We start from the raw sequence: 17450 nt of genomic DNA, 5'->3' as shown, positions 1-17450 counted from the left end.
TCTAAACCAGCACATTTTTTTTTTTTTATAGAAACTTTGTTTCATCATCTAACATGGCTGGTATACCCTCACTGAACTTCTTTTTCAGAATTTTCCTAGCTATTTCTGTTTGTGTGCTTTTGCAAATGAACTTACAATCTCATTGTCTAGATCCAGGCAAACATCCCCTGCCCTACAAAAATTGGTATTTTTATTTGGAACACATAAAATCTTCATGATTCTGAGTAATTCTTTTGCTCAAGTCTATTTTTATACCTTTAAGAAATGTTTGAATATTTTCTTCAAATGTTAGCTCTATTTCTAAGTATCTTAACATTTTGTTGCTATGCAATTGGGCTCTCATCCTTCACAGCATGTAATTTGTATTGACTATATATATCCTGCCACTTCACTGAATTTTCTTATTGTTTGCATTAGTTTTAGCATTGATTCTCTTTCATTTTATATCATCCTTTTCAATTTTTATGTCTTGGTTTTGTCTGCATGCAATGGTTGTTACATTCAAAAAATATTAAGTACTAGTAGAGTAGCTTGTTCCTGATTCTAGCAGGAATGACTCTAGTATTTCCTCCTTAAATACATGCTGACTTTTATTAGTTTTTAAGAATCAGGAATGAGCATTAAGTTCTGTCAAAGACCTTTTTGGCAGCTACAATCAAATTGATTTTCTTCTTAGACCTATTGAAATAAAGAATTACATTCATTGATTTTTCTGATACAGAACCATTTGGTAATAAATTACATTGGTCATGAAACATCATCTTTAATGCCCTAACGGTTTGTTGATATTTTGAGATTTTTTTTCACTGATATTAATTTTATAATATTTGACAAATATATCATTTATAATCATAGTTTATACTAATCAATAATTTGATAAAATTATTAATTTTGATATTTATAAGAGATTGATCTAGTTTTATTTTGTATAATATGTATGAGTTTAGGTATTGTCAGTTGTCTATTGTTATAATGCTAACATTCAACAACAAACTCTCAGAGGCCTACAGAGATAAAATATTTATTGTTTATGTGACTGACGATTTTGATATTGGCTGAACTTATATATATGGAATTCAGCTGACTGATGGCTGGAAGGAACAGCTGGAATGACCAGGTTCTTCTCCACATTTGTCATCTTTCCTTGTCATGTTATCATAGAAATGGTGCTCCTGCAAGAAAGCAAGCTCAACAACACAAGTTGTTTTCAAGCCTCAGCTTGCGTGTTTGCTAACACCCCATTGACTAAACCAAATAGCACTGCGGATCTTAAGAGTCGTAACGGAAGGGTACGACCAAGTTATGCAGCAAATTCTGTGGATAAGTTAGGTGTGGCTGTAGTCTGGATCTGGAATGTCCCCTAAAGGCCCATGATTAAAAGCTTGATCTTTAGCCCATGTTGCTATTGAAAGGTAGTGGAATCCTTAGGAGGCGGGCCCTAGTGGAAGGAAATTAGATCATCAGGGCTATACCCTTGAAGGGGATATTGGAACCCTGGTCCCTTCAGGTCTCTTTGCTTCCTGGCCACCATGAGGTGAGGAGTTTCCTCCATACAGGCTTCAGCTAATGAAATACTGCCTCACTGCAGACTCAAAAGCAATGAGGCCAGCCAACCACCAATTGAAACCCACTCAAACTGTAAGCCAAAATAAAAGATTTCCTCTTTTTAAGTTGTTTATCTCAGAGTTTGTTTGTTTGTTGGCTTATTTGTGGAGCTAGAGATTTAATAAGGGCCTCACTCATGCTAGGAAAGTGTCCTACACTCCCAGTCCTGTTTATCTCAAGTATTTTGCTACTGTAGTGAAAAACTGGTTAACCCAGGTATGAAGCATTTGGGGCCATTTTTGCCAACTGTTTGTCCTCATGACCATTCTTCACATCATTCCTACATATGATATGTGAGCATTCTCATCCCAGCAGCCTCCAAAAATCTCAAACATGACTCAGAATTCAAGATCTCATAATTCCTCCTGTAACGTCTGGAGGTGGCTACTCATAATCCAAAGATACACGAATTGGGGGCTGGGGTTGTGGCTCATGGTAGAGCCCTCGCAAGCACATGCGAGGCACCAAATTCAATCCTCAGCACCAGGTTAAAAAAATAAATAAAATAAAATGAAGGTATTGTGTCCAACTACAACTAAAATATATATTTACACACACACACACACACACACAAGATACATGAATTAAAATTCAAATTAGGCCAGGCACGGTGGCACACGACTATAATTCCAGAGGATCGGGAGGCTGAGACAAGAGGATCTTGAGTTCAAAACCAGCCTCAGCAAAGCCAAGGTACTAAGCAACTCAGTGAGACCCTGTCTCTAAATAAAATACAAAATAGAACTGGGGATGTGGCTCTGTGGTTGAGTGTCCCTGAATTCAATCCCTGGTACCCCCCCCAAAATGGTCAAATTAGTTAACCCCCCATGTACCTAACATAAGTCGGTAAAACAAGGACAGGGTAATTACAAAAGCACTTCCATTTGGAAAGCATGAGAATGGAAGGCATCATAACATTTACTTGCTCATAGCAATTCCAAAATCCCAATGGGAAAGTGATAGCAGGTCTCTTTGCTCTGTAGATGGGCAATATTTTGCAAATAAGCTCCAGTTCTGTATCCTACGTGTACTAGGTATCTATTGCTGCCTAACAACATCAGCATAAAATTAGTGATTTAAAACCACACCCACTTGTAATCTGAGTTTCTGTGGGTCAAGAATTTGAGCATGGTCTAGCTGGGTCCTCTACTTCAGAATCTCTTACAAGACTGCAATTAAGGTGTTAGCCAGGACCAGGGTCTCATTTGAGGCTTCACTGGGCAAGGATCCACTTCCAAGCTCATGGGGTTGTTGGCAGGATGCAGCTTCTTGTGGATTATTGGATAAGGGCTCCAGTTATTTGATGGAAATTGGCAAGAAGCTGGCCCCAGTTCCTTGCCATGTGGGTCTCTCTGTAGGGCAGCTTGCTTCATCAAAGCCAGCATGGGAGTCATTACAGCCTGCTAGGAAGATGGAAGTTAAAACCTTACATAACATAATTACAAAAGTGACATTCCATCACCTTTGTCATATCCTAATAGAAGAATATCCCAGACCCCACTTATATTTAAGAGGTGGGATTACACAAAGGCGTAAATTTCAGGAGGCAGGGATCATTGCAGGCCACACTGGAATTTGTCTACTCCAATCCGTTGCTTTCTTTGGCTCTTGGCTTCACCCTCTTGTACCTTCCATGCTCTATTGTCCTCCTTGGACACTTATGAAGACAGCAGTGTAAAATATGCCTTTTCAGCAACTTTCATAGCTTGCTTCCTACCCAGGAGCCCAGAGTCTTTCTACATGTAGTTCCTTTTAGTCTAGGTTAATACCACTTTCATTAGTGTAGCTCTCTAAAGTTTTCTGGGGAAAACTCTGATTGGAGTCCACTCTATGCGCAAAAGGCCACACCCACAATTATTTGTGAGCTCCCCCCATCAGTCTTAATCATTGATACTCTAGGTGTGTCCAATGGCTGTGGAACAATCTTAATCGTTCCTGAAAGCAGCTGGAAGGATCTATTAGCTAGTGCCTTGATTCCTTCAGAGGGGTGTATGTAGCTCAATGGGAGGGTGTGTGTTTAGCATGCATGAGGACCTGGGTTCAATTCCCAGGATTAAAACCAAAACCAAGCAAAAACCAAAAAGTCATGGAAAAATATCTCAAAGCCCTTGGTTTCGTTTTTTACTTAAAGCCAAGTTTTCATTTCATAATATTATTCTGGCTTTAAAGGATGAAGATGAAAAAGTTATTATTCCAATGTAGTACTTTGTAGTCCCTCTAAATTCTTTCTACTTAACATCTGACTGATTCTTTGGAGTAACAGCAAGCTGACATTTCCAACATTTCACCTAGACATCTCTTTTCCAAGGCTAAATGTTCTGTGGGTACATTTGCTGGCTTCCAAGTCACCTTCAGGTGGTAACATGGGTCACCATTTTTTTCTACTCTCCTGGCATTTTGTTTTTTGGCTTCCTATAATGGTTTTCTCACCATTTTTCCAGCTTCCTTCCGCAGCCTAGTTCCAATGTTAAATATGTTAGGTTTTTGTTTTGGCACTAATTTCCATCAGTTATCGCTGTGTAAAAAATCAATTTAATCTCAATGCCTTAAAAAATAATTATTTGGCTGGGTAGTCCTGGTCTCCTCTGGGCTCCCTCATATGTCTGAGATAGTCAACAACCCTAAGGTTGAAACTGAATGGCTTCTGTCAGGTCCATTTAGCTACAGAATTTTCATGACAAAGGCAGAGAGCACAAGTGGGAATAATCCAATTTTGCATCACATTTATGACAATCCCATTGCTAAAGCAAGTCACATGTATGGCCCAGAATCACACAGGGATGGCACAACAGAATTCCATGGCAGGTTATGAGGTTACAGGGACATGTAAAGATTTGGGCTGTTTTCTGCAACCTTCCATACAGGATCAAGTTATGTTTGCTTCCTAAAATAATCAGGAGGTTTTTTTTTTTTTTTCTTTTCTAGTGTTTTGGTCAGTGAAGATTTGGCAGAATTCCCCATTTAACCTCTTTTTTACAGGGTAGTTCTTTGATAATTGTTTCTATTTCCTTTAAGAAAATTAGTCTATTTAAACTTCCTATCTATTGGAATCACTTTAGTATATTGTATTTTCCTAGATCATTATCCATTTAATTTAAGTTGTCATATTTAATTCCATCCAATTGTGAAAAATAATCTTTAAGATTAAATTTTTTTTCACTATTTTTTTCCATGTATTTCTGCATTCTCCCCTTACATTACATAATGGTTTGTCCATGTTTATTATCAAATTTCTATTCATTTATCCTATTTTTTGTTCATTTTCCTAACCTGTGTGTTCTCATCCTTATTTTTTCCTTTTTCACTTGGTTATTCTTCTTTTCCCTTTTGAGTTGGATATCAATTCATTTCACTTTTCATTTTTATCAGTATTCCAATATTATAAGCTATATTTAATTTGCTGCTTTAATTACATAACATCAATTTCATTATTAATCATTTTTCTGAGAAGTTCTGAAATTTTGATTTAGCTTCTTTTTTTTTTTCCCCCAAGAGTAGTTTAACGGGAAGCTTTTCTCCAGGTAAGACTTTTTTTTAAAAAGTGTTCTATTAATTTCTCATTTCATTGCATTGTGGTTAAAGTTTCTATTACTATTTTGTGCAAGTTACTGGGGTTTTCTTTATAGTATAATAAATTATCAATTTTGTCAGAATAGATAATATTACCAAGGTGTGAAACTCAATATGTATTCAAAAGATCTACTTTATAGAAACTGTTATTTAGATCTCTAATATCCTATGTAGTTCTTGTTGCCTCGACTTCAGTCTTGAATAAGAGTGCTGTGTTAAATTTCTTTATTACTTCTAGCTATTTTTCTTTGCAGTTTGTTGTACAAATGTCATATGCTTTGACAAGCCAGAAGCAACACAACTAGAATAATGAAAAACGAAAGGGAAAGAAAAGTACAAAGAACTCTTTGTTACACAGGCAATAGGTGGGAGTTGAAGAATATCATTCAAAGTTCACAAGCCGAGCAGTTCAGACTATAACATTCATAATTAGTGTATCTTTATTTCGCATTGAATATCATAATGCTCTTCTTTTCCTGAATTTTACCCTGTTAGAAATGAATTGTATGAGAAATTATATCCCATCTGATTCAAATGTACGATATGTCAAGATCATTGTACTGTCATGTGTAACTAATTAAAAACAATTTAAAAAAAAGAAATGAATTGTAAACCTTGCCTTCTGTGGTTCCTATTTGTCTGGTATGCTATTGCCTATCCTTTTACTTTTTAGCCTTTCTGAATCACTTATTTAGGTTTGCCTCTTATAAATAACAGACATGCTGGTTTGTAAGTCAATCTGAAATTCTTTTCAATAGGTGGATGAAGTCCACATACATTTATTGATGGGATTCACATGCTTGGATTTATTATTTACTATGTGAATGATGCTATATTCACTACATTTTCCACTTACTTATTGTCTCTTTGGGTATTGAGGGAGATTTGCATTTTTATTCTAGTGATGATATTGTTTATACTATACTATTGCCTTCAATAGTATAGTATACTTTAATGCTCTTAATTCCCCTTTCTCCTTACTTACACCTCAAACCTTTGGTTTGTCAATTTTAAATAATGTTTGACTCCTACATATTGCTTATGTCATGAAGAACTCTTATACTTTCCTTTTTCCCTCTCCCTTCTTTTCCACTTTTCTAGTTGTCTACCTCTGTCAAAGCATGTACCATTTGAAATTATTCTTTCACCCTTACCCCCGCTTGCATTTGGAGGTCAGATCTACAACTAAAGATGTACTTTTGCTCAAGTTTCCCCAATCATTTCCTAGTTGGATGAACCTTCTCTTTCTGTAAAAGTTATAATATTCCCTGAGCTCTTGCATAATTAAAACTTCCTGCGATGTCTTTGGATTTTAAAGGACAGCTTAACTGGATATAAAAATCCATAGTTCATATTTAAAAAAAAAAACTTTTTGAAATTGTCACTCCATTGCTATTTTGCTTTGTTTAGAAGTCTAACACCAACCTGATCTTCCTCTGTAAGGGACTAGATCTTTGGCCTGGAGAATTTTTCTTTTAGCTTCATAATGTAATAGTTTGCTGCAGTAGGTCTCAGAGTTGATCTTTTGGGGCCAATTTCTACAAGTGACAAGAGTGATCTTTTCAAGATCTAGTTTCAGGGGTAAGAGGTAGCTCAGTCATGGAGCACTTGCTCAGAGTGTTCAGAAGTTTCTTTTGGGAAATTCTAAATATTAACACCATTTCAATTTCTTTTTCTTTTCTTTTTTTTCCTTCAGGAGCTCCAATTTACCCATGCTGTCTCTTCTTTGCCTATCTTCTTCGCATTCCTGCCTTCTTTGAGCCTTACTGTACTACAGCGGTTATCTACTTTCATTTGGATGTGTTGGAATTTAGTCTCCATATTGTCATGACTTTATCTTTTTGTTAAAATTCTTTCCCACATTCGAAAAGCTTTTTCATTTTGTTTTTGAATTTGTGATTTGTGGTTTTCTTTCACATCCACGAATTTTTAATTGATTTAAAATTTTCTGTTGGAGAGCTGTGTTACAGTTCACTCTGTTTCACGGTCCAAGAGAGCCCTTTTCTATTGATTGATGTAAAATTTCTTTAACAAGCAATATCCAGATAGTGATGAGGGAGTTGTGTTTTCTTCTGTATCTTGGAGTTGCTGTTATCTTTTGATTTTTGCTTCCTTTTCCCCTTTTTACCCACCAACCCCTGAGGGACACCACTCCCTTTCAGCATGGCTTCATCTCTTAATAGAAGTGACACTCTGGTCCTAGTCACAGTCTAAGCACCTCCCTTTTGAGTTTCCACCAGGATTATTCATCCACCAGGTCTCAGACCTGCCTGCAGCATCTTGCCACTCTGGATGAGTCCACAAGTATTTTGGTTTAACTGGAATCAGCAAAGGTCTGTGACAGAAGAAAAATCTGGAGGATTTTAACAGGAGTAAGATCACAAAGGACTTTCTATGGAAGCTTTTGCAAATAATTGATCCAGAAATAGAGAGATATAAAGTAAAACAGGAGCAGTGGAGAAGAAGGAAGAAGGAATCCAATTTCCATAAAAATATAGAAAGATAACTGAAAGTGAGATCAGTTCTTTACCTGATGAAAATACTCCAAATAAAAAAAGAAATCAATGGGAGTTCATAACCCACTTGAATCAAAGTGTGAAATATGATATATCAAGAACTATGTAATGTTTTGAACAACCAACAATAAAAATTTTTTAAAAATTAAAAAAAAAAAGAAATCAAGAATTTGGAAAATTCTCCCAGAAACATGATAAAATATCTTCAAAAACTGAACTGCAATGAGAAAGAGAAGAGAGCCCTAAAATCCACCACCTGGGAGATGGCCCAACCAGACCCAGAGTCTAGTAGACTCTGGGCAGAACTGAGGGAAGGCATGAGAAGTGTGTCTACCAGGACTATTAGTTCTTTTCAGGTGGGAAATGGTGAATTACACCAGGTGGATGTGGGGAGAAACTGGGTGACCCATAAAGGGACAAGTGCTGTATGCAGAGAAGGGTGAGCATATGAAGGAAGGAGGGTGTGAGACAGGAGAAGTCCTGGGAAGGCACCTAGGAGGGTGAAATGAACAGGGCAGAAACAGCTGGGAGGGCCAGGGTATAGGAGAGAAGTGTCTGTGGGCTCTGGGTGATGGGAGATGATGAACAGCAGGGTCAAGGTATGGGGTGGGGCATCTGTGCTTGGTGAGCATAGTCAGGGCCGGGGTAGGCGAGGGAGAAGGCATTGTTTCTCCCATTCTGCTGATTAAGGTCCCAAGATCAGCTTTCATTCTGCCTTTGAAAATAGAAAGGTCACAATTTTTAGTGGATATATTCCAGAGTCGGTGTTATCCTGCATCCTTGAATGAAAGACAGGAAAGGAGAGATGCTCTCTCGACCTAGGGCGTAGGGCACTATTAGCCCAAATATCTTCAGGAAGATGTGCTGAAGTCAGCTTCAGGATGATCCTGGATGGGCAGGAGCACTCTGAGGAGTCAACATGAGCAGGAAGAGCGGCTCAGAACAGGGAAGACAGTCCCTGTTGTTCAGGGCTGTGTTTCCAAGTGGGATCAGTGAATCTGGGCAGGCAGGGGTGGCAGGGGTGCCTGGGCCTGCAGAATTCATTCCAGAGGCCTTTGGGTCCGGAACAAGATTCTCTGTTCAAGTTTAGCATACCGGGGGAGAAGGGCCTCATAGACCTACAAGGGCAGAAAGAACAATTTAGGACAGGAGGGGAGGGTGCTCTGACATCTGGTTGCAACTTGCAATTTAAAAAATTTAAATCCTATTAGCTTGCAATTTAGCTTTTTTCCTAGACAAAGGAAAGGAAGCATCAATTCATGAAAGAGGAAATGTTGTCAGTAGGAGCATGGTAGTATGCCTGTAATCACAGTGACTTGGGACCCAGAGTTAGGAGGACCACAAGTTTAAGGCCAGCCTAAGGCAACCAAGGAGACCCTGTCTCAAAAAAAAAAAAAAAAAAAAAATTAAAAAAAGGGATGGGGATATGGTTCAGAGGTAGAGCACTTGCCTATCATGTGCAAAGCCCTGGGTTCAATCCCCAATACTGAAGAAAATAAAAAGAACTGCTATTAGTTCTCAAACTTGTATTTTAAGACTTTTTTTTAAACTGTACATTACGATAAGAAACCAATTTTTGTTATCAAATCTACAAAAGTTAAAAAAATTCTGGTGAGGGCAGTTGGGAATGATTGTCTCACTGTATATCTGGTGAAAATTGATGGGACAACCCTTGTGGAAATCAACTTGACTTCATATCTGTATTAAGGGATCCTTAGTCTGTGACCTGGTTGTTATACTACTGTGAAACTCTAGTAAGGAAATAATTCTACATGTAGGGTCTTCAGCCCAGTAGGAGTCCTCTTAGATACCTCTAAACATTCAGACTCATATGATTGCCATGGGCCACACCTTGGCCCTCAGAAGGGTATAGACTGGAGAGATCTTGGCCAGCATTCCTCTTCAATGGGGACCACAGGGTGGTCCATCCAGCATTTCCCACAGTGGTCCAGGAGAGGGTCTTTTTACCTGCCCACCTTTCTCCCTCTTGCCTTCCACATTACAGTTCAGGTACCTTCCAATACCTGCCTCTGAACACAGCTGCATGAGAGCATGATGTTTGAAGCAGCTCTGACATCCTGAGACCACATGGGACACATCTAGAGCTGCACTATCCAAGAGAACAGCCACAAGCCAGTGTGCCTTTGCATACCTGAAGCCTGCCTAGAACTGTAAGATCAAAATACACACCAAATTTCAAAAGCTTCGTACACATACAAAAAAGAATAAAATATCATAATAGTAAATTTTTTCCTTTTTTCCTAACTCTGGAACTGAGAATTGAGCAACAAGGTGCTCTATCATTGAGCTACATTCCTTGTCCTTTTTATTGTATTATTTTGAGACTGGGTCTCACTAAGTTGTCCAGGCTAGTCTTGAATTTATGGTCCTCCTGCTTCAGCTTCCCGAAGAGCTGGGATTAGAGCAACTTGTGTGCACAAGTTGGCTACAGTAGTAATTCTTCTAACTGGTTACATGTTGTCATGGCAATATTTTTGATATGTTGGATTAAATACAATATATTATTGAAATTAATCTTATTTATTTTTACTTTTGAAAAATGAGACTATTGGGAAGTTTTAAATAACACAGGCGGCTCACATTAGGTTCCCTTTGTCCATTGCTGATCTGGGGAACTGCTAGGAACATTACTCAGACTTCTGATGCTGAACCACCAAACCAACACTATCTTCAGAATTCCCATCAGTGTCAGCAATATTTGTGCATTCCAGCTGACAATCTCGCTTCTTTTGCCCCATTTTCTTGATAATTTCAAAACAGGATTTCCTCTTCAGTTGAACACATCAAATTTAATGTATATGATAAAAAAAAAAAAAAAAAAAAACTAACCTTTTTGGGAAAAAAATACCCTGGTCTGCTTTCACAGTGCAAATGCATGACAAAATATGATGGTGTCTCACCTGAGAAGCTACTGGGCTTGGAGTAGCAGCTAGTCTTGGATTTGGGGCTAACTTCACGACCTCTGTAAAGGGCACGTCTTTTCCACCTGTAGTTCAAGAAGGGAAAGATCATTTCCTGTCTGTGCATGTTGCAAAGGATCACACTGGGGTGACAAAATGTCCTAAATCTAGGGGTTTGGTTCTAAGCCAAGATCATGCTTAGCATGTTCAAGGCCCTGGGTCTGATCCCCAGCATCAAGACAAAATCAAAACATTCTAAAACTGGATTATGGTGATGGTTGCACAAATCAGCAAATTTACTAAAAATATCACTGAGTTGTACACTTAAAATAGGTGACTTTTGTGTCACATACTGTACCTCAATAAATTTGGTTTTTTTAATATTTATTTTTTAGTTATAGGTAGACACAATATCTTTATTTGATTTTTTTATGTGGTGCTGAGGATTGAACCCAGTGCCTCACATAGGCTAGACGGGCACTCTACCTCTGAGCTACAACCCCAGCCCCTCAATAAATTTGTTTTTAAAAAAAGAAAAAAAAATTCAAGTCAGACTGCTCTTCAGCAGGGGCCTAGTCTGTCTTGCTTACTGTAGAGTGGCCTTTCATGGCATGGCCAAGCCAACCCTCAGAAGCAGACAACCTGCCTGTCTTCCCTTGTACTGCTTCACTCTCCCATTGCTCACCATGTTCTGACCACCCTGGTCTTCTTTCCACATGTTTTGCCTTAGAATATTCTTTCCCTCTTCATGTACCTATTTCCTTTTTAGATAATTTGCTCCTAGGAAGCTCACTAGTTCAGGAGGCCTCCCCCAGCCTCCAACCCTGAGCACCATCTACTTTTCCCCATAGCACTTTCTGTAATTTGTTAGGTGATTCTTTGTTTTGTATGGGAATTGAACCCAGGGCCTTGCACTTGTCAGGAAGGCACACTGCCAATAAGCCACATTGCCCTGGGTGATCCTTTGTTTAAAGTCCCTCCTTTGCCAAGCTACAAATTCCAAGAGGCCAGAGACTGCATCTCTCTGAGTCACCACCATACCCATAGCCTAGCACATGGTCTGGCACATAGGAGGCACTCAATCATAGCTCATCAAGCAAATTCATAGCAGAGCTGGAAAGGGGGGAAGGCTGCTATGGGTGGGCAAGAAGCAGTATGGAAATCCTAGGCATTTTAAGCAGGGGTGTCAGATGGCCAGAGTAATGCATCAGCACCCTGAGCAAAGGAGGGTCCCCTGAAGACGTAAGAACCAGTTTTCCCAACTAGGTGCTAGAAAATCTCATGCCAGAGGGGTATGGATGAGGGAGTGGGATGGGTGGTGGGTGGCCAGCTGAGAAACAAATCAAAGACTCTGTTCCTGGCTCCACTCACATTCACAACCCTGCTGCAGGAGAGGTTCATTCCCAGACCAGCCAGGGAGGAGAAAGCTCCAAATAAAGCAGCTAACAGGCCTTGAGGTTGAGCTAGGATTCAGATCAGGCTTTGGTTTTGGAGGGCAGAGCAGGGCAACAGACCCAGTCCCCTTCAACAACTAAAGGAGCATAGAAAGGGAAAATAAAATCAAAACATAGGATAACATAGCAGTGAAGTACCTAAAGGGTAACTCCTTCCCATTTCTGCAGTAGGAGGAGTATCGTATGGACTCTAGACTTTTCCTTGGCAATGCTGAAGGCCAGATTAGGCAACAGCATTATCAAGGTTCTTGGGAAAAGTACTCTGAACTCAGATTCCTTTACCCAGCATTCTTTGGGACATTGAAACCAAAACTTTGCTGGACATGTCAGGCCTCAAAATTATCACTGGCTGGATTCTATCTTAAAATATTCATTTAGAGGATTGGGTGTGTAGCTCAGTAGCAGAGTACTTGTCTAGCATGCATGAGGCCTTGGGTTTGATCCCCAGAACCACAGTCAATCAATCAATCAATCAATTCATTTCGTTTGTCAATAAAACTAGCATAGAAATAGAGATGGATATTGAACCTAGGACCTCACACATTCTAGGCAAGTGCCTCTACCAGTGGCTATACCCAGCCCTTAGCATGATTTTAACCTATTACATCCTATCATTCTATATATAGGATACCTATAAAAACACTTCAGTAGGGCAACAGTTATACCACCTATGGTCACTTTGAACATTTTCCTAGCATGTGCAAATCCCTGGGTTTGATCCCCAGTGCCAAAACACACACACACACACACACACACACACACACACACACTATAAAACAAACAAACAAAATTAGTAGAGACAAAAGAAAATACAGAGAGTTGGAAGAAAGACTCATAGTTAAGTGCAAATAAGAGCTAATATGATGTAAAATATAATTAAAAATACAACAATCTGGAAATAAAACCCCTAGTGATCTTGATATAAGAGGTGGGTTGAGGAAGATGAGGCAAAGGGAGAGGAATAAAGAAGGTTAATTGTTGAGGAAATATCTGTGATTTATTCTCAACATTAAAAGAAAACTATAAGTCTGAATAAGTATGTTGAAGAGTTGTGAGCAAGCATGCAAAAGACTGGAAGCACTAGAGAGGGAAGGGACAAAGCCCTGGAGGTACACGGCAGCCAGAAGCTCCCTCAGCAGGCAGGAAACAGGGAAAACTGGTCCAAATTGAGGGAGACCGCCCTTGCGGGCAAGAGCTGCTCCCTCCAGAACTCTCCTGGATGAGGATGCTATCTGGAGGTTTTGAGGGCCTCAATCAGAGCATACACGGAGCTGTCCAGGGTGCTGGAATGCTTGGTTCTGAAGCCTCCACTATTGTCTCAATGTCCTGCTCTTGCTGAACGTAGGGCTCAGCTTTATCCACCTCTCCTGCCCACCATCTGTCCAGACCCAGGCCCATGTCCACTCAAGCATGTCCTGTGCCCTATTCCAGTGTCCCTCTGCAGAGCCAGATTATCACAGAGGACTCATTCAGAGGTGTCCCAGAGCACCCCATGGGACAAAGCTAAAGCAGACTCCAGCCCAGATCTCTACATCCTGTCTCGATTTTAAGTAGAGAATAAAGGAACGAAGGGCACAGGTTGGTCCTTGTTTGCTGGGAGAGATAAAGATGAAGCTAAAGTCCCCAAGTTCCCCAAAGTGGGAACACCTTACTTTCCCTTCCCACCCTCCTCAGCCCAGACAGTGCCAGAATGCTTCCAGAGACTCCTATCCCTCATTCATCAACCTACCATGAAAAGCTCGGTATGCAGAGCCCACACAGGCTGAGTTGGCAGTGTCTATGACATACACCGGGGCGCCAAATACATCTGCAAGCACCTGGGAAGGACACAGAGTTTTTATGGTGGTGAGTCATTCCTCAGAGGACACAAGGACATTTTGGAATAAATTTCCAGACTCTCCTTGTGGTGGTGCATGCCTGTGATCCCAGCTCCTGAGGCTAGGGCAGGAGGATTACAAGTTCAAGCCAACCTCAGCAACTTAGGGAGACCCTAAGCAACTTAGCAAGACCCTATCTCAAAATAAAAATATAAAAAGGGCTGGGGATGTGACTCAGTAGCTAAGCACCCTTGGGTTCAACCCCAAGTACCAAAAGAAGAAGAAATACACATAGCCACGCTGCCCCGGGGATAACAGAGGAAGGGTGACCTAGGGGAAGTCCCTAGTGGAGGGCAACAGCTCTCCAGGCTATCCCTGTACTTTTAAACCATTTTAACAAGACAAGGCAGGAGATTTAGGAGGCATGATTACTAAATGCCACTAACAGCTAGGAAAGAGACTAATGTTAACAAGCACAAACTAACAAGGGAACTTTATTTATTTATTATTTTTGGTATAGGGGATTGGGCCCAGGAATACTTTACCACTGAGCTACATATTCAGTCCTTTTTATTTTTCATTTTGAGACAGTTTCTGAGGGTCACTAAGTTTCTGAGGGTCTAAGTTGCCAAGGCTGGCCTCAAACTTGTGATCTTCCTACCTCAGTGAGCCAAGGATTAAACTGGGATTATAGGCATGCAGCCAAGGACACATTTTATAAGGATCATGATGAAGCTCTTCATTTAGGTACAGAAATTAAATTGCATAAATTTAGAATGGAGGAACTGTCTTAAGACGATTTCACATGGAAAAGACTGGAGGGAAGGTCTTATAATTGCCCAGAGGTATTGTAGTAGATGCCACTGGCACCCCACCAGGATTCTCTTCACTGGATCGTGTGTATCCCCCACCCAGCTGCTGAGTATTGGAAGCTAAGGGCTCACAGTACTTCTTGAGAACAAATTTTGGCTGAACAGAGGCCACCTCTCAAGGATTATGCTCAACCCTCTCCAAGGCAGTTAGTTAGCCCTACTGCCCAAGGCAGAACTAGCTCAGTAGTTAATTCATGCTCCAGAGCACCCCAGAGGACAAAGCTAAAGCAGACTCCAGATCATATCCTTGCTTATTCTTTTTCCCCAACCCTGTCCCGAGTTCCATACTCCCTTCTTGTTGGGAGTACTGTCAACAAACAACTTATAGAAGAATCCTCACTTCAGGCTCTGCTCCTAGATAATCTTACCTAAGACAGGTATGCCAGAATGCAGCAGTTGAGGTCATTACTCAAATAGCTAAGGCAACCACAGGCTAAACCCCAAAATGTACAGTGTCCCCTTAGGAGGAGCTAATGGCTGTACAATGTGATAGCCTGAGTGTCAGACATGTGTAGATTGATTTTACTTTGGGTCATATATTTCTAGCATAATGGAGGACCAGAGGGATAGAGACAAAGCCTGGAAACTGTGTTACAAGAGGAATGGTTGGAAAGTCAGAGAGTTAAATTGGAAGGGAGAAACATTAAGGAACAAGAACACTGTCTTAGATGTCAGAAGGCTCACACAGGGGAAGGACAGGCACTTCCCATGGGCTTCCAGAGGCCACTGCTGCTATCAGAGAGTGGACTATAAAAGACCGAAGAATTCACCTGGATGTAAGATGGAACCCACTCACAGTGGGAGCTATAAGGCCAAAGAGCTAGCTTCTGAGAGCGTTGAGTATGGGCTCCCCATTCCTGCAGGTGTGGAAACAGAGGCAGCCCTTCCTGTTGGCTCTTAGACATGACAGACATGGAAGGGGCCATGGCATGGGGTCCACTACCAGCACCTACCTGTAAGATGTCTCTATTGTGAGATGCCCCTCCTGTGGCCAGAATCTTTGTCTTGGGCACTGCAAGGAAAAAAAAAAAAAGTGTAATGGCTGTGACAATTCCCCCACGGCAGAGAGGGCTGTTTTCCAGAGTTCTTCAGTCACTGAGTGATTGTGAGGGAGCAATGCCTCTTGTAATATCCATGACCAGGAAGAGAACCAAAGCTGATTCTGTCTACGTAGGCTTGTCACATGTAATTTGTTAGGGAGACTGCTGTCCATCCACCTTTATTGTCTTACATTTTCATTATTTTTTTTAAACCTCTCAAAAAACCAAGAATAGAAAGAAATTTCCTTAGATGATTAAAGGACTGTATAAGACAGAAGAATTCACCAAAATTTGCAACAAACACCATTCTTAACATAAAGGTTAAGAAGTATTATCTTTAAGACTGATATGCCAGCCAGACTCCAAAATGACCTCCAAATGACCCATGCCTCCCAATATCCATGTTCTCATGTAACCTCCTCACACATTCAACAGGGCTAACTCATGTAACCAACAGGACTTGTGTGCGTGACAGGGTAGGTATGAACTCCAAAGATATTGCAGCTTCCATCTTGCTCTGATGTAGATCATTCTCTCTTGGATTACTCAATTCAAGAGAAGCTAACTGCCATGTCATGAAGATACTCAAGCAGCCCCATGGAGAAGTCTCCATGGTAAGGAACCAAGGTCTTCTGCCAACAGCCATGTGAATATACCATCTTAGAAGCAGATCCTCTAGGCTTTATGGAGTCCTCAGAAGACTCGAGCCCTGGAAGATGGCTCAACTGCAAACTCAAGACAGACTCTCAGTAAGAACCACTAGGCAGAGCCAGGCTCAGTGGTATGCACCTGTAGTCCCAGCTACCTGGGATGCTCTGTTATGTGCCTATAGTCCCAGCTACTTGGGATGCTGAAACAGGAGGATCCCTTGAGCCCAGGATTTAGAGGTTATCCTGGGCAACATAAGAAGACACCTTTACAAAAAAATGCACAAAAAGAACCACTTGGATTATGCTGACTCAAATTCTTGATCCAAGGGAATTGTGTAAGATAATAAAGGCTGATTATTGTTTTAAGGGGCTAAATTTTGAGTTAATTTGTTAAAAAGCAATAGATAAATGATAGAATTCAGAAAAAAAGCAAAGATCCATAGTATGTAGTATTTAACATAGTAAGTGGCATACTCATCAATGCCATAAGAATTTCTGCAAATCAATTTTTAAAAAGGCAATTCAACAGAAAAATGGGAAAGGATATAAATAATCGGTTCAAAGAGGAAGAAACTAAAGTTACTCAAAGCTGTTCAAACTCATTAATGAAAGAAACATCGATTATACTAACACTGAGATATCTGTTTAGACCCACCCATCAGATGGGCAACAAATTTAAAGGTGGTTAATGCTAAGTGTTGGTGGTGATGAAACCCCTTCTCTCCATTCCTTGTCCCTGGTCTGACCTCAAGTGAAAAGTGAAGTCTTTAGGGTACAGTGGACAGAGAAGTAGAACCTGAAGTAACACCAAACTCCCATGGCAGACGGACAGATAGACGTGGACAGATAGACGTGGCTGCACTTATTTACTAGAAAAAGAAGCTGGGCTCATCTTTTAACCAGAATAATATCCTGCTCATTTTGGCATTTGAAGACATTGTAGGGAAGACTCCATCCAGCTTGACAGCATTTACAAGGCTCAAAGGCATCAAGTTAAATCTATCT

The 17450-nt window shown here is 40.3% G+C and overlaps 1 protein-coding gene across 3 annotated transcripts in view; it reads right to left on the bottom strand.

The window, feature by feature from the left end:
- Nucleotides 1-929: 929 nt before the first annotated feature.
- Nucleotides 930-17450, bottom strand: part of Xylb (xylulokinase) — a 44147-nt gene continuing 27626 nt past the window's right edge. The window contains exons 16-19 of one of the 3 annotated variants that reach the window (XM_027932509.2): nucleotides 15709-15767; nucleotides 13796-13883; nucleotides 10613-10698; nucleotides 930-8809 (exon numbers count right to left, since the gene is read on the bottom strand). In XM_027932509.2, coding sequence (XP_027788310.2) covers nucleotides 8732-8809; nucleotides 10613-10698; nucleotides 13796-13883; nucleotides 15709-15767 — 311 coding nt within the window. In that variant the 3' untranslated portion in view covers nucleotides 930-8731. Of the gene's footprint in view, nucleotides 8810-10612; nucleotides 10699-12027; nucleotides 12144-13795; nucleotides 13884-15708; nucleotides 15768-17450 lie in introns of those variants that run through there. The other 2 variants (XR_011703948.1, XM_071599862.1) reach the window with 2 other exon arrangements.

The sequence above is a fragment of the Marmota flaviventris genome, chromosome 1 (genome assembly GCF_047511675.1).
Source record: "Marmota flaviventris isolate mMarFla1 chromosome 1, mMarFla1.hap1, whole genome shotgun sequence".
Lineage (NCBI taxonomy): Eukaryota > Metazoa > Chordata > Mammalia > Rodentia > Sciuridae > Marmota > Marmota flaviventris.
Note: the sequence above shows the minus strand (reverse complement) of the source record. Positions and strands in the feature narration are given on the sequence as shown.